The 18,107-nt window shown below is 34.3% G+C and overlaps 1 protein-coding gene across 2 annotated transcripts; it reads left to right on the forward strand.

Annotated features, from left to right (window-relative positions):
* Nucleotides 1-791: 791 nt before the first annotated feature.
* LOC133995020 (cytotoxic granule associated RNA binding protein TIA1-like) lies at nt 792-17,007 on the forward strand. Of its 2 annotated transcripts, none has more exons than XM_062434281.1 (12): nt 792-966; nt 2,618-2,714; nt 4,729-4,827; nt 6,955-7,009; nt 7,289-7,376; nt 9,858-9,933; nt 10,109-10,214; nt 12,435-12,533; nt 12,649-12,733; nt 13,847-13,985; nt 14,086-14,234; nt 14,848-17,007. In XM_062434281.1, the coding sequence occupies exons 1-12, from the start codon at nt 941-943 to the stop codon at nt 14,984-14,986; spliced, it is 1,158 nt and encodes a 385-aa protein (XP_062290265.1). In that variant the 5' UTR covers nt 792-940; the 3' UTR covers nt 14,987-17,007. The 2 variants fall into 2 exon arrangements, with proteins under 2 accessions (XP_062290265.1, XP_062290266.1); XM_062434282.1 differs by having other exon boundaries at nt 14,089-14,234.
* The last annotated feature ends 1,100 nt before the right edge of the window (nt 17,008-18,107 follow it).

Raw genomic sequence — 18,107 nt, forward strand, 5'->3', positions numbered from 1 at the left:
TTTAAAGATGTAATTAAACAGTTTTGAAAATAGTTCCTCAAAAAGTATTTCCCTGATAGATAGATTGATAGATATAAGATATTTGCACCCACAGCACAGAGAACAAGTTGAGCAGTGAAAATGTATGATTCTGCTTGTCGTGTCTTGTTTTCTTCTCCGACAGCTGATTAAATGCACCGTAGGGGAAAAATCTGAATCGGTATGAAGGAAAAAGTCAGTCGGACTGTTTGATTTTGGCACCTGACTGTTTTAAGACAGATTTGAAAAAACATGTGAATCCATCCTGTTATGGTGCAAGATTTAACAGTCTTCGACAACAACCCACATTCTTTATGAGAAACAGGAAAAAAAGAGGCTTTCCTGGTGAATTTACATGTATTTATACTGTATATGCAGTGCATATTCAGTACCAAAAAGTACCAATTCAGCAAAAATACTTGATTACCAATAAAATTCCTACCAACCGTAAAGTAAAAATAAGTATTAGCAGCCAAATATACTTAAAGTATTACAGTAGTGGTTTGGTCCCTCTGACTAATATATTATTATATATGAGTATGACATCATTAGATTAGTTAGTTAGTGAGTAAGTAACTCAAATTAAGACTTAAGTATAGTAATTGAGTGCATATATATGTGACTTATTAGATAGATATATATGTATGTGTGTGCGTGTGTGTGTGATATTTTGTAATTTCCAGCTGTTTGTGTTTTATAATAACATTGCCCAGAAACCCCATACCATTGCGCATGCGCGTCGAGCCCCCGGTCGCTCCGCCATCTTTGTCGGCTGCTCCATTGTTCACCGCGGAGCTAAACAAGCGGAGCTACTAAAAAAACCCTCTTCACCCCTTCACACTGCGCAATTTAAACAACTGGACAGTCGTGGATTTAATCTCAGGGTTTGCGACTTGTTCTCGGCCAGCAAGTTGAAGCAGAAATGGACGATGACCAGCCTAAAACCCTGTAAGTGTGTGAAATGTGTGTTTACAGCTAGCTTAAATATCATCACGTAACATTTACTTCAATCACAAACACACACACATACGCTTCTTATATTGCATATTTAAGCATGGTATATGCCAATTTAATATAACACGATGTGGATACAATTAAATCCATGTTATTTTGTTGTTTTATTAATTGGTATAATGTTTAAAACTAGTGGGAAAAATCAACCCGAGCAGCTGCTAACGCTAGCTCCCTATTTCCAGAAAAATCCAATCTAAGCTTAATTTCCTAAAACCTAAAAAATATAACTAAAAACATATTTTAATGTGTTTTATGTATGCCGAGTGAAACATATAAGTCAAATGCATCACCTTGTTTTATTTTCTGCCTAAATATGTGATGATAAACAGGAGAAGAAGCTGCAAATAAATTAAATCACCTTTTTTTTTCAATGGAGTTTGGTTTAAAACTTAACATTACTTTAACACAATGCTGCATGTGAGGCAAAAACACAAGGCCTATATGCATATACAGATTTAACAAAGTCTTAATTAATAGCTGCAGCAGCCCTCCCTTTTTTATATATAAAATGTAAAGCCACTGCAGTGTATATTGGAAATAGGTTATATCTTTATTACCTGGGTAAGATTAGCTGCATGCTATTTAAAGCCCACCACTAAGGTAAAACAAGGTCAGTAGCTGAGATTTCAACAATGTTTTCTATTCCCTAGCTACACTCTTTTTAAAATATTTTTTAGCTGAGTATTTGCAGAGTACAGGATTCATTTGGCATCAGCTTTTTAGATTTTAATTGAAATGTGTTGCATTTATTTTGGAGTTTAAAAAGTTGGACCTCTGCTGGCTTAAACCCAAAATCTGACCACTTCTGACACATAACATGTGCATGTTGCTAGGTTCAAGTATCTGGGTTAGTCACTGGTGGGAGTGGTACTCACAGACCCTGTTCTTAATTAAAAGTACAAGTACAGAAATGTAAAAAATACTCCATTACAAGTAAAAATCCTGCATTAAGTAGACAAGTATTAGCAGCAAAATGTAGTTAGTGTTGCAATAAAAGTACATACGAATCATCAGTGATGTAGTTAAAGTATTACAGTAAAAGACAACTCATAAGCATCTGAAATGTGAGCCTTTGGTTTCATCTTTAACAATGTGTTGTATTATAAAAGCTTGTTATATTATCCATTGTGTCAAATCTTCATCTGAAAAGTATCTAAAGCTGTCAAATAAATGTAGTGGAATAGAAAGTACAATATTTCCCTCTGAAATGTAGAAAGTAGCATCACATGGAAATACTAGAACTATAGGCCTAAGTACTTCATAGTAGTATTTAAGTACAATACTCGAGTAAATGTACTTATTTTCCACCAATGGGGATATGTTTTTTTGTCATTTACACATTTGTCTCCAAAGAAGAAGAAGAGCAGTGTGAAGATGTCTAAATATGTATTTTTAACCATAATAGCAGCTGGAAAGGAGTCTTGCCTCTGCTTCATCACCTAATAAATGATAACAAGCAGCTCCCAATCGGTGACGTCACACATCAGTAATTGCTTGTTATTTCTCTCTGTGTGTGTGTGTGTGTGTGTGTGTGTGTGTGTGTGTGTGTGTGTGTGTGTGTGTGTGTGTGTGTGTGTGTGTGCAGGTATGTGGGTAATCTGTCCCGGGATGTGACAGAAGCCCTCATCTTGGAGCTGTTTGGCCAGATTGGACCCTGCAAGAGCTGTAAAATGATAGTAGATGTGAGTTCATTAGTCATCATTTTCACTCTGAGAATATACTTCATTCACAACATGCAGTAAAAACGTAATAAAGTATTATTCCAACTAGTATTCCTTCTGATAACTCATAGATCCACACTTTGCTTTCCTCTCTTGTTATCTGCCAGTTGCACCAGCTGTTTAAAAGTTTAAACCTAATAATAACTGAAGTGAAGATTTGGACATCGCTAAATTAAAACCAGTTGCACCATGCACCAACTAGTTCTTCTGTAGTGATTAATTGTTCCTAAATATTTACACTTACTAACTGCCAGGTTCAACTTTTGCACAGGATAGCTGAATAAACCATGAAAACTATTGTTAAATGTCTAATATATGACCTGTTTAGACTGAAGAGTAAAAGAGATGTTAAATATAGTCGACATCTCTGACATGACAATTTAAATGTGCAGAAAAAGACACAAAATACCTTATTAAACCTTATGTCATTAGCATTACACTAAATGACCAAATAATGTTGGTTAGTTAACTTAATCAGATATTTTTCTCACTGTAAACTGCATAAATAAAACTAATTCTTAAAACACACATATTTCTTTAGATGTACAGATATAAATAAACTCATATCTACATTTACAAAGGATTAAAAGTTAAATTTATTTTATCTTTTGTCCTCTTAAACTGTTATTTTTGGAAGTTATGTTACAATTTGTGCTTGAGTTACAGTGTGTTCATAGTTGGATGTTATTTTTGGACAGCTCTACAGTTGTTTTCCGATCAACTGAGTCACACATTACTCAAATATTTACTAGATAAGACATTTCTTAAGCTTTAATTGTGCAACCTTATTTAGTAAATCACTAGTTTTAAGATAGTTGGTAGTTACTAAGAACTAGGACTAATTATTATTATTTTCATTGTCAAATTAGTTTCTGATTATTTTCCTGATTATTGGATTCATTTCTTGGTCTATAAAACATCAGAAAATGGCATAAAAATGTCCATCACAATGTCTCAGAGCACAAGTTCACATCTCTTGTCCAACAAACCCCCAAAAATCTTAATTTACTCACAATAACATTACCAAGATAGGCAACAGATTCTCACATTTAACCCTCCTGTTGTCCTCGGCAGGAGTGGAGCTGAGTGTTTTCTCAAAAATCCCCAAAATCTGTTTATTTTTTTGTAAACAAATCTGTCGAAGTCACTTTTTCTGAACAGTGACGCCATGTCGCCAACCAGCTGCTCAGTGAATCTGAGTTTACAAACATTTTATTTCTACGTGCATTCAGTTTAGAAAGGGACCAAAATAAATTACTACGACTTCTAATGTTTGCAGTACTAAAAAAATTAATTTAAAAATGTTTTAATTTTGTGCATGTGAGCCATCCAAAAAAATTAAATAACTGGCCCTGGCTCTGGGTGCTCCGAGGTCCTCCCCTGGTCCTTGGGTCAGTTTTTACCTTGGAGGCCAATCGGCATAATCTAAAAAAAATGAGGTATAACTTCATTTAAATGAGGCCTATTGACCACAATTTCCAAAAATAAATGTAAAACCTGAGGTAATAAGTTAGAATAAAGTTGGCTAAAAAGATCTAACACAGAATAAGGTGATAATTTATACCTTTTTATATGTTTTATAAACAGCCAAACCAGACAAAACTGATCCAAGTGGATAAAAAATATCATTGTTGACCGGAAGAAATATGAGGGTTAAGAAGCTGTTTTGGTGTTTGATCGGATGTCTGATCAATTAATCAATTAGTCGACTAATTGGTGCAGCTAAAAATAACTTTACTTACAAATTTTAATGATGGATTTAAAAACAGATGGTGCAACATAGTCCAGGTCTACTCTCTCTCTCTCCTCTTCTAATCATCCTGTTCATCCAGTCACTTTTATCAACTAGTATCGATCCCTCCCATTCAATTAATGCTAAATAATAACGTCATTATATTTACTAAAGTCACATTTGAAGGCCTCATTACCCTTTTTAAAAAAAAATATTTATGTTTGTTTCTTGTCCCCTTTACAGACAGCAGGTCACGACCCATACTGCTTTGTGGAGTTTTATGAGCATAGACATGCCACTGCCACAATTGCAGCCATGAATGGTCGGAAAATACTGGGTAAGGTAAGCTATCATATATCTACTGGGTGAGTCAACTATAGGGGCGAGGCTGGGTGGGGCAAAAATAAAGCAGCTGGAAAAACTTGAATCTTGTTAAAGTTTTATCTTAAACCCCCCCTCCCCTCTTTTTTTCCTATTCCTGCTCCACTTCACTTAATTTATTTTATTCCCCTGTGCACATTTTACTTTTTTTTCTCCTTCTGTGCACACTTAGAAAATGACCGGGTGGGAAACTCCAGACACTGATCTTTGTAATCTTACTGCTGGGAAGTATAGGACTGCTTAAAAATAATTATTTAAATGATAGATTATGACTTTGTTTTGTGTTATTTTTTCTTGTTTCCTGCCGTGTTATTAACATAAATCAGTATATACACAGACCATCAAGTCATCGCCATGTAATCCAAACATGAAAGCCATAATGGTAACTAAAGTAGTCTGTAAATTACTAGATTGATGAGGAATATTCTGCTGCTTGATGTGTTTTTCCTCTTCACAGTGGAAAGTTTAGGAGGCTAAAAGGTTATATAAACATGCATTTGGTTTTACGTATTACTCAGAAGGAGCTAAAAACAATTAAAGTTAGTGTATAACTCATTATGAGAACATTCAGATACAGATTATTAAATGTTATGTTTTTCTTTAAACTTAGACCAGTGCTATGAAAATGTCATAAGTATTGATTGTTGTAATATTGCAATAGTCTTACAGCATCCGATTAATTAAGGCAATAACATAGTCAGAGACATAGTCATCAGAGTTCAATAGGGATGCAATTAATTATTATTTTCATTATTATTTTCCTCATTTATTGATTGCTCCGTAAAATGTAAGAAAATATTGAATAAATGTTTTTAAGTTACATACATTGTTATTTAGTCCAATTAATAGTACAAAAACCAAAAATAACAAATATCAACGTTAGAAGATTTGAAACCAGTGAATTGCATTTTTACTTAAAAAAAGATTTAAAATATTAAACATAGTATAGTTGCAGATTCATCTTTTGTTGATCAATTTATTGATTATTAGACCAATTGATTTGTAATTTTGGATCAATTTTACCAGTTAAGCTGTAAGCTAATTAAATCATTTTTAATAATTGCATTGTGCATTTACAGATATTTACACCTTTTTAAATGTGTAAACAAAGTGCAATTTTACCAGTTAAGCTGTAAGTTAATGAAATCATTTTAAAAAGCCTCAATTATTTGAATTTCATGGGCCAGATGTGTTTTTTTAATAGTGCACACTCTTTGAATAATTGCAGGATTCTTATATTAAATTACAATACAGGTGTAAATGTGTGTAAGTTGCATTGTGCATTTACAGGTGTAAATAAAGTGCTGGGTTTTTTTTTTTTGGTCACTTCATGCTCCATACTGTCTCTGTTTTCTCTAATGAAGATTTCCTAATAATAATAACAATAATAACAATAATAATAGTGAGTTTTTCCATCTGTGTATGAATTAATTAAATGTGGCCCTGCTGTGTAATCATGCTCCATGTAACGTTCTCTGATCTACTTCTGTCCTACCCCCCACCCACCTACCCCAACCCCCTCCGTCTTTACTGCTGTGTTCTTCTTTGCAAAGTTATTTCCACATAGACTCCACATAAGAGCAACTTCCAGAAAAATACATTCAGTTGAAAATATTTTATCCTCAACAGGTATTGAAGGACCATTTGAGGAGTATAACAAGTTCGTAAAAATCACTTGTTTGTAAGTCCCTTGTTATTTGGACCTTACTTCCTACAGTTTTGCTCCAAATTTTTTATTAGACTGAGACTGAAATGTTCCTGATTGTGAAGGTGAAATCTTGATATCCCTTTTTTCTTAGATTTTTTTTTTTACTGTGTGTGATTTTAAATGTATGCAAAGGTATGTAAAACTAGATAAATAACAATCGATTTTGTTGTGCTGGTTTTTAAAGAATCCAAACCACTTTATTATTAAAAAAACAAACAGTTCTCAATCACAAAATGTGACGATATTAGTAAAACTGGTGTGTGTGACAAGACCTCTAAACAAAAAGAAAAGAAAAAAAAGCACCTTCCTGCCTTTTACAAACATGCATCACTTCTCACCGTCTTTCTCTTCCTCGCTCTCTACGTCTGTCTCTCTTTCAGGAGGTCAAAGTCAACTGGGCCACGACACCTACCAGCCAAAAGAAAGACACAAGCAGTAAGTAGTGCAAAAAGGCACCAATATTAGCCTTGTACATAATGTTACGATTATTTTATTACATTTTTTACTATTTTTGTAGTGCTTTTGTACTTATTTATTGTTCTTAATTAATGTTCTTCTATTTTTTACTGTCCATTTTGCTGCTGCAATACTGCAAATTTCCCCCATCATAGGACTAATAAAGGAATATCTTATCCTATCTCATCTCTAAATACTGCTGCTCTGATGTGTTTAATAGTTTTTTATCATAATAAATGATTGTGAATTTTTTTTTAGGTCACTTCCATGTCTTTGTTGGGGATCTTAGTCCTGAAATTACTACAGATGACATAAAAGCAGCTTTTGCTCCATTTGGGAAAATATCGTAAGTGTATCCTCATGATTTATTACTGTCAAAAAATCCCACGAAAAGACCAAAATCTAACATAGCTTTGCAATGCTGCCAATTTGTTGCAATTAAAGACGTAAATCTTTAAAAATAGCTCTCAAATTTATAGTATCATATTTTAAAAAGGTGCAGGTTCCTTTAAACAGCTGGGGACTGAAGCTTTAAGCAAATATTAATCAAATTATAGTCAATATAAAACTTCTTTCATTCAGAAGTAGTAGAAGTCATTAATTTTTAAACACTCGTTCTTGTTCAAAAAGCTTCTAATTGAAGAGGAACAGGCATTTAAAATGAATGACAGACGCACAGGAAAACGAACTCGGAGAGAAACGCCAACATAAATAATTAATGCAAAGAGCGTCTACGAAGCTAAAGTGGAGCAGCTACTCAAGGACGACGACGCAAGTGAGGCAGAATAAAGACGATGTTCGACCTGAACTCGCATCGAACCAAATCATTAGAGTTTTCATAACGACATAAATTGCTCTTTTTGCACGTTATGAGACTGATATCACCTCTCACCCTCACTTACATGCTGTGCACATTTTATACCACTGACCATGTCCGGATCTATCTACAGGCAAAAATAAATGAGTTATCTGAACAAAAAGCAGTAGATGTGATTAATCATGGCTCTGTAAGTGGCGTCATTATGGGTTAAAAGGCCTTATCAAAGCCACATGATCTATAAATGTTACTCTACAATTATCCTGATGATTAACAGGAGCTCTTGAGGATGGGAGAAAGACGTGTGCACTTTTTTTACTCACTTACCTACTTATTTATTTACTTATTTACTTACTTACTAACTTACTTTACTTACTGAGCCTCCCGTGCACCAGGGGCCCCTTGGGGTACTAATGCAGCCATGCCAGTGTCTGTTAAACATCAGGGATAATTATACAATGATACAATTAGTGGATCATGTGACTCTGATAGGCCTTTTTTTAACCCATAATGAGGCACAGTTATAAATCTAAGATTAATCACTTCTACGACCGGTCTTCAGATAACTCGTTTATTTTTAAAACACACAAAAAAAACTAAATAAACGATCATTGATTCAGAATAAACTCCTCTCTGTTTACTGTAATTATGAACAGTAAAACTATTGATAGTGGCTCAACAGTGTCTCTACTTTTTTTTAAGGAGGCTGTAAACAGAGAGACGCTGACACTGTTTTAACAAGACTTTTATTCTGAGTATATTGACCTTTTGTATTCGGTGGTGGGTGGGTGAAAGGGGCATTGTCTATACATAACATGAACAAATTGTGTGGTGAGATAACTGGGGAGTCAGTGTGCAGCATTACTTACATTACAGACACCAGTACATCATAAATTTAGCTCACAAGATCATAAAAGAACCACTTCACCCCCACCTCTCTGTTGTCTGAATATGAACTTTTACCTCCAGGGTGAAGGTGTAACATGTTCAGGATGTTTAATAAAAGAGGAATCGCATCATTTGTCCCACGAGCTTTGATCACATCGTCTAAATTTGGCACTTTCTTGAACTTGATCTCTTTAATCAATTCCCTAAAATGATGCTTTTTAATTATTATTAACCTTTATTTTACCTCAACAACAACATCAACAATGCAAAAAAATATTAGGTAGGTAAAATAAAAGGTAAAAGTAAAATAGAAGAAAATAAAACGTTGAATAAGACGGATAAGATTACAGTGAAGTTAAAAACATTTGAAATCAATTAAAACAAGGTCTGAAATAAGACTAGTGGTAGTAAAGAATCAAATTTTTCATGTTTTTATACAATGCTTATATTTTATGTTATATCATTTTATGTACGTTTGGTGTTCTTTTGTGCTCTGTGTGCAAAACAAAATCCCTCAGGGGGCGTAAAGGTTTCATTCATTCATTCATTCATTTATTTGTTGGGGACTGTTCAGCTGCAGATTAATCCACATCTGGTGCTGTAGTGAGTATTTATGGTAGCAGGATTCAAAATAGAGCACAGTGCCCACGTTTAACGTTATAAAGGAAAATGTCACTCAGTGTAGTTGTGTGGCTCATTTGAGTGTTTTTTTAGGACTAAATAAATAATGGTCTACAGCACAAGGATAAGATGTATCAGTCTTTGGATACACAGAAAATACTTATTGGTAGATGATTACAATTCATCTGTCTTTTCATGGGATCTTTTGACAAATTAAAATGTAGAATATTAAATAAATGGAGTCAGATCTGTGGATTTAGCATCATTAAAACATACAGTATCTAAACGAGGACCTGACTGATACAGGATTTTTGGGGCCGTTAACGATATTAGGCAGTAAAATTATTCAGATATATTGGCCGATAATCTTATAAATGAAGAATATATACATAGACACACTTTTTTTAAAATGTGGTCACCAAAAACATTATTAATTAAGCTTCTTGGTTAATAATATAATTAAATGCATTTCTTGACTAATGGTGTGTTTTCTGTCCTCAGTGATTGTCGGGTGGTGAAAGACATGGCCACAGGTAAATCTAAAGGCTATGGCTTTGTCTCCTTCTTCAACAAATGGGTAAGTGTGCTCATGTGTGAGAGGACTAAAGGAAAACATGAGCAGGTTCTGATTGTTGACATGTTTAAACTTTAGGGAGGGAGGGAGAGGGTTTTTTTAATACTTTTTTTAGACATTTTGTGTTTGGTTTTTCGGTGACTCTGGAGTTTGTTTGTGTCTCTCTCTGTTTGATCAGGATGCAGAAAACGCCATCCAGCAGATGGGAGGACAGTGGCTCGGTGGGAGGCAGATCAGGACCAACTGGGCCACGAGGAAGCCTGCTCCTAAAACTACCAATGAAAGTAAGTTCACAGCAATTCAGTTAAAGATTCATTGATGTATTTTAGCCTGTGTAAGCTTGTTTCTTTTTACACTCTAGTAGGTACATTTATTAGGTGGATATTTGTTGTTTTTTTTCTTTCCCTTTTGCATTTTTTATCACTATAATAGGGTTTAAATTAGTCCGCTTTCAGCAGCCTAGCAGGAATTCACAAGCATGAAATTAACACATTTTTTTTCAATGCTCTGTTTATTGATTTTTGTTTTGTTGAAAACAAACACAACATATAACATCATCTCCCCTAATAATCTAAGCAATAAGGAAAAAAATAGTGTATCCACATAAATAACCATATAATACTAATATATATATATATAGAAGAAATACACATATCTACACTTACATACATACATTTATACCTGTATACTTGTACATATATATTCAAATATATACAGTCAGCTAAAAAACCAACCCTGAAGCAAAACAAATAGATAGAATAAACAAAAAAAAACCCAATAATAATACAAAATTACCAATTTAAACTTGAATTATAATTTAACTAACTACATTTCACAATAAGTCTTCTTTTTTTAATCTAAACTACAACCCTAACCTTTTTCTTTTTTTTTTGTTACCTAAACTAGAAAAAACAAAAAGGTCAAGCCTGTTTTTCTCTGCACATATGTTTGTGTTACTTAAGCAGGAAGTTCAGGAAGGTGTAATTAATAACATTAACACAGGTGTCTCTAATCACCCGATTCACCATGTCGAGCACGTTATTCTACCATTTTATTTTGGGATGGCTGTGGCTCAGGAGGTAAAGCTAATGAGAAAATCTTTGGGGTTTGATTCCCAGCTCCTTCACTCCACATGTCGATGTGTCCTCAGGCAAGATACTTAACCCCAAATTGCTTCCAAATGTATATTAGTCCCTGCCATCAGTTTATAAATGTGTGTGTGAATGTGACATGTAGTGTAAAAGGACTAGAAAAGCGCTATAGAAGTACAGTCCATTTATTATTTACCTTTTTATTTGAGTGTCCGAAAAGTGAAATTTATGCTCTACAAAGTTCCTGCAGTCGATCGGGAGGTAAAAAAAAAAGTACAGCTAACAATCACATGATGCAGTTTGTTCCATTTATAGATGAGAAAACCTAGTGTTGTACTCTTTTCACCTGTCAGTAAAGATGTAAAACTGATAATATCCAAACTTTTCCATAAAGGGCCAAAATGTGGTTCGACTCATTTAATCAGCTGATCTCAGTCTGCAGACAGCTGATTGGTCGAGTCGAATCGCATCGTGTGTGTGCTCCTGATTGGCTGGAACAGAAACCTGCAGGCACATAACAGCTCTTTATGGAAAAGTTTGGACATGCCTGGCATTCCTGAATACCTGAATAACTATATTTAATGATATTGATTACAGCTGTGGAGGGTTTTTTTCTGCTGTGATGATGTGGAGAAACAAAGCTTCATATGAGTTAAAATATCTTGGTTCTAATGTTATTTGTTTGCAGCAGGCTGATAATAATAGTAGTGCTAAAATAACCTACTGATTCCTCTTAAATACTGTAAATTATACAGTTTTACATTATGACTTGTTTAAGGTTTGGTTTTCGGGAGTTTTGAAGTGTGAACAGTAGAAAAAAATGCTTCAGTCGGAAAATTAAACTGCTCCTGTTAATGTGCATTTTGTAGTTTTGCTGCAATGTGAAATAATTTTTCATTATAAATATATTTTTACACAAAAGTAGACAAGTTTGGCTGCTATTTTACACATAAATCAATGTGTAAATGTGTAAAATTGTTGAGCACTGAGCAAAAAATGACTATGACAAAGAGGTCAATACTTCAATTTTCCATTATATGATTGTTCACCTCTGTGCATGACAGTTTTACAGAAGAAATAAACACATTAAGTCAGTTGTTTCCAAAGAGATGAATCATAATAATAATAATAATAATAGATTTTATTTATAAGCGCCGGTCAAAGCACTCAAGGACACCTTATAAGACACACATAAAAACAAACAACATGGTATCAAACATTGAAGTAGAAGTTAGTACAATAAACATGAATGTGAAAGAATATTAAGACAAATATTCTCAGCACAAAAGGCAACAGATAGGTTCCCAAAGCATACAGTAGAGACAGTCAGTTGTATCTCAAGAGATTTAAGAGAAATATACTGAGACCAAAAGGCAACAAATTGAATAAAACCTTCTCTATCTTTCCTTTTAGCATCTAATACCAAGCAGTTATCTTTCGACGAGGTGGTGAGTCAGTCCAGCCCCAGCAACTGCACCGTGTACTGCGGAGGCGTCACAGCAGGTCTCACAGGTGAGTCACAGTTTATCAACTAGGTTAAAAGGCTGCTGCAGTTATAAAAAGCATTACTCACAATATTATCTACATATTAATGCTGTTTTTTGGGGGTTTTTTTTCTTGTTCACAGAGCAAATCATGAGACAGACCTTCTCACCTTTCGGCCAAATTATGGAAATCCGTGTTTTCCCAGACAAAGGCTACTCGTTTGTGAGGTAAAACGACTCAAATCGATAATTTATTTGATGCCTTAAAGGTTTAATTGTTACATACGGTGCTGTGCAAAGATTTAATGACCATCCATATTTATTTTTGATCTATTTATTAAGATACAAACAGGAAATATGGACAAAAAAAAAACACAACACAATTTTCAGAACAAAAGGGCTTCTCCAGGCAAAAGTCAGTATTTAGTGTGACCTTTCTTGGCATTAAGCACTTCATGAACTCTTTTTGGGGAGATTCAAGCTGATTTTAAGCTGATTTCCCCTTGAGAGTGGTCTTGCTGATGCAAAATTATGATTTTATGTCTGTCTAATTCTGTGATCTATGGCCTTTTGAATGGAATCATGTGATTGAAAGTTGGTCTTATACATATATCCAGCTTCCAATAAGTTAAACAACATGTGTATGTAATGCTTAATCATGTCTTGCACAAACCTGGTTAATTGACCTTTTTCACAGCGGTCATTTTGACATGAAATAGCAGGACAAATACAGGTGTTAGCAATGATATTAATTAGGTTTCCACTCCAAGTGTAAGCGGAGGTCACACTAAATACTTGCTGCTTTAGCCTATAAAAGCTGTTTTTTTAATGCTGCATACATGTATGTATATATATATATACACATTTCCTGTATTTTTCTGGTTGTATTCTAATAAAGAGACTGAGAAATAAGTATATAGTATTTCATGTATACGGACAACACTAATAATTTCAATTGTGTACATATAATATACATTTATTTCACTTTAAACTGTACAATAAGAATATCTGGTATATTACCACTCAATACCAATATTACTCTTGTAAATCATGTAAATAATGTCACAACTATTTTACTACATATTTCTTACTATTATTGTTCTTATAGTACTTTTGTACTTTGTATTTATTGTTCTCTATTCTTATTGCTGCTCTTATATTCTATTACTGTCAACTTGCTGCTGTGACAATGCATATTTCCCCATTGTGGGACTAATAAAGGAACATCTAATCTTATCTTATATAAATGGTCATTATAGCTTTTCTAAAACAACAAATCTAATGTTGGCCTAAGACTTTTGCACAGTGCTGTATGTCTAAACTCTTTTCTTCTGTCTTCAGGTTTAACTCCCACGAGGCAGCAGCTCACGCCATCGTCTCTGTGAACGGCACGACCATCGAGGGCTACGTGGTGAAGTGTTACTGGGGCAAAGAGACGACAGACATGGTTAGCCCCATTCAGCAGGTACAGATGCCGCAGGTATGTTAACTTCTTTAAAACTTTTATCACCTTTTCACGGCTCAATTTGAGCGACTGAGAGATCCTAAAGTGTGTGTGTGTGTGTGTGTGTGTGTTTCAGCAGAACACGGTGAGCTTTGCGGCGCAGCCCTACAGTCAGTGGGGTCAGTGGTACAGCAACACGCAGCAGATCGGTCAGTACGTTCCCAACGGCTGGCAGGTGCCGAGTTATGGAGTCTACGGACAGACCTGGGATCAGCAGGGATACAAGTGAGTGGGAACCAGTGATTCAGACTACAGCTGAAACTGGTTTATTCTTTCCCTCTTTCTTTCTTTGTCTTTATTTATTTATGTATTCATTTTATTATATTCTTTCATTATTTTATTTTATTGTTCTTTTTTTTCTCTCTATTTGTTTTATATTATTTCTTTATTTGTAATATTTTCTATATTTATTTTTTCTGTCTTTCTTTATTTTCTTAAATTTTCTTTCTCTCTTTTCTTTTTCTTATTTTTCTTTCTTTCTCTCTTTATTATTTTTCTTTAATTTTCTTTCTCTTTCTTTCCTATTTTCTTTAACTTTCTTTCTTTCTCTTTTTTCTTTTTCTGTCTTTCCTTTGTTCTTTCTTTCATTCTTCCTGTCTTTATTTTTCTTTGTTTTTTTCTTTCTTTCTTTCTTTCTTTCTTTCTTTCTTTCTTTCTTACTTTCTTTCTTTCTTTCTTTCTTTCTTTCTGGTGTATGGAAAAGGGGGAAAAAGTCATTAAAAAAAAGTCCAGCAACACTTTTACTAAACATATAAATGTAAATGTTTTGCTCTTCGTCTTTTAATCTGACTCCACTTGTCTAACTGTGTTGTTTCTTCCTCTTCTTTGTTTTTCTCAGTCATCTACATGCTGGCGCCGGATGGACAGGCGTTGGCGCCGTGAGTAACGGAGGCATGGTGGAGCCCAGTCAGAGCGTCAACGGGACGGTGCTAACCAACCAGGCCGGCATGGGCACCGCCGGCTACCACACCCACTGATCACTGGCTGCACACACAGTAGCCCTCTCCGAGCCCCTCTGAGGCCACAAGGATGACACTGCTGGAGAGGGAGTGCAACACATGCGCTCTCTCTCTCTTCGTCAACACACAACAAAAATTATACTCTTGTTAAGGGAGGCTGGTTCGCCATTTTATCAACCTTTACCAGCCCCGTAACTTTCACCCACTGCCCAAATCTGTAAGTGTAAAGAAAACCCAGTCGACTCCAGATCACTTAAAACACTGTTATAACAGCTAACTGCTAATGCACCTTTTCATTCCTGGGCCCATTTTTATTATTTGGTGTATTTTTCTAATAAAAAAAACCTGCAGATAAACTGGCCATAATGTAAATTATATGAAACATGTCAAGATATTTCTCTTCACAGCTACGGTTTAGTTTAAAAAGGAAGAAACTAAATATATTTAAATAAAAGACATCAGGTTTTTTTTTAGTTTTTTTTTTTTTAAAGCCCCTCAGAGCCAAAGAGAAGGGCAGACTTTTATATCAATATTGAAGAAAGAGAGGCTTCCACCTTCGCCTCAGAAAGTACTCAATAGTCTATAGTCATGCAATGCAGCCACAAGAAGTGTACGAGCAAGGGGACGCACAATTTTTATTTTATTTTTTAATTTTTCCTCCATTTATTCTGTCCACCTACGACTAAAAAGTTTTAAAAAAAACAAGTCCAAGAAAGTTCTCAGGGTGTTGTCAAGTCATTCTGTGAAATGTAGGAAAACACTGAGTACACTGAAGTAGGCAGGTTGAGGGAAAAAGTGGAAACCACATTAAAAAACAAACAAAAAAACAACAAGAACATTTCATCGCTCCTTCACTAAAAATCTCACGGAACGGACTAAACAGACGGAGAAAAAAAACCCAACTTTGGTCTGTGGATAAAGAAAAAAAATGTGTGTGCTTATGTGTGTGCATGAACTGATGCTTTTACACACAAGACTGTCCAAGATCATCTTCCCCTTATAACGAGAAAGGACTACGCCAATTTTTCTTTTCTTTTTTGCTACAGATAAAATAGACAGTGTCATTTTTCTTTTCTTTTTTGTTTCGAGCAACTTTAAAATGCTGACATTGTATAAAGAGCTTTTTGCCTTTTTCTTTGTTTTTGTTTTTTTTTGTGTTTCATTTCGGGACTGTCTTATAAAGAAATGTTGCAGTGACACCATAGGAATCATGTGATGTGTGAGATCTTTTTATGTTTGTTTATATATATAAAAAAAACATTTAAGTGGCTGTCAACTGTCAACTTTATTTTTTAAAATTAGATTTTCAATATCTCAAACAAACCAATTGCAGGGATTTACTGCCACTCTTATCTTACTTAGGCAGACAAATATTGCACAATTACTTAAAGTTATCTTTTCACATGAGTAAAAAAAAAAATTGAAATACTAGGTTTTTTTATGTTTTTTTTGCATTCCACTTTCTTTTTGTAATTTCATTTGGAAAATCTGTTTTATGTAAATAACCAAACAGTCTGTTCAATTGTACTGAATCTGTATAAAAGACAACGTGTTAATTAAGGGAGCGTGTTCGCCTCTGGTTGGGGGGGGGTAATGGATTCAACAAACAGCTGTTTGACGGTAGCATCCCTGTCCAGTGCTGGTCCATGTACAGTAGAGACAGTGCATCATTTTATTCTTCCAGAAGCAGCGTTGCTATGCAATGCAAAATGATTTAGACTGACGAGTAATTCAAGAGTTAAGTTATTCTGTTTTAAACCTACATAATTGTTTTTACTGATTAAAGAAACAACCTCATAAGGATAAAATCTTTGCACTGTGGCCACCATCATTTTAATATAGTTGGAAAAAATCCATTGTGTTGCCTTATTATCAGCGAGTTACTTTTTTTTTTTTTTAATTTAACCAAATATCATCAAAGAGTAGGCGGTGCCTAAGAATGTTTTCGACCTATGTTTTTGGCGAGGGAAGTTCTGTTGATGCTTCAGTAACTTGGTTTGTGTTTTTGCTTTGTCCCATTAAAATGCTGATGCTTAAAACGGCTCAAATTCACCCTGTCTGCATCTTTAAAACCAGGCGGAGCGCAGAGGAGGGAGGGAGGGTTCAACAAAACATCACTTAATGTGTTTGACTTATGTTACTGTAGAAGCAGTGGTGTTTTCATCTTTCTGTCACCTTCCATCTGTCATGAACAACTCATTTCCAATATTAAAGCATAGGCCTACAATGCATACAATACATGTTGTCATTGCAGATTTATTTGCCAATTTTTCTGAATTTGGTTAGAATAGTGAAAAAATGTCAGTTTCACCAACACAAAGGTGAAGCTGTCCAAACTCTAAATACTTTCAATTTACGATCATATATAACAAAGAAAAGCAGCAAATCTTTGAATAGTGAAGCTTTCATTTCAAAGATTTCATGAATTAATAAATCAATCAAGGAGTTTTGTATTAGTCTTGTGCCGATCGCTTAGTCGACTAGTATCTTCAGCTCTGATTTAGTATATTGCACAATTATTTCATTACACAATTGGGGGGCAAGAAAACACCTGAGTCATTACACGTAGGACTGTAACTACCATTAAGGGCATTATTTATTGTATTTATTTTGTTGTCAAAGACTCAGTATATTTCCACCGGAATTTAGTTCCTGGCAGTTTGGAGTGAGTTTAAAGCAGCATTTTTCATCTTCAGTGTTAAAGTAGGAAATAAAACAAACACTATTTTTAGGGACTGTTATTTCATGGACATTCATTCATTCATTCATAAGAAAAGTTTGTTGTAAAGCTGAAATTCTCAAAATGATAAAATGCAAAAACAATGATGTAGGTGTGACAAATATAAGTAAATGCGAAATGATATATTAACTAAATAGTCTAAATATAAAATCAAATGTATTGTCATGTATTGTTACGAATTATGTGGTGTGTAATTTGACGAGGCTGCAGCTAATGAATGAAAATATAAAGAAAAATGAATCTCTAATCCATTAAAAAAGTCACAAATTTCATCCAAACTGCAATTTTTACACACACTTTCACTAACTTGTGTCATTATACAGTTATTAAATGTTCTGCACTGTTATTATTATACATTCAATATAGTATAGTCTTCAGTTTACTCTTAAAAAACAAGGG

Source organism: Scomber scombrus, chromosome 15 (assembly GCF_963691925.1).
Source record: "Scomber scombrus chromosome 15, fScoSco1.1, whole genome shotgun sequence".
Lineage (NCBI taxonomy): Eukaryota > Metazoa > Chordata > Actinopteri > Scombriformes > Scombridae > Scomber > Scomber scombrus.

Coding starts and splice junctions, on each gene's coding strand:
- LOC133995020 (XM_062434281.1), top strand. CDS start 941: ATGGACGATGACCAGCCTAAAACCCT. Junction 2,715..4,728: donor GCTGTAAAATGATAGTAGAT/GTGAGTTCATTA, acceptor TCCCCTTTACAG/ACAGCAGGTCACGACCCATA. Junction 14,235..14,847: donor TGGGATCAGCAGGGATACAA/GTGAGTGGGAAC, acceptor TGTTTTTCTCAG/TCATCTACATGCTGGCGCCG.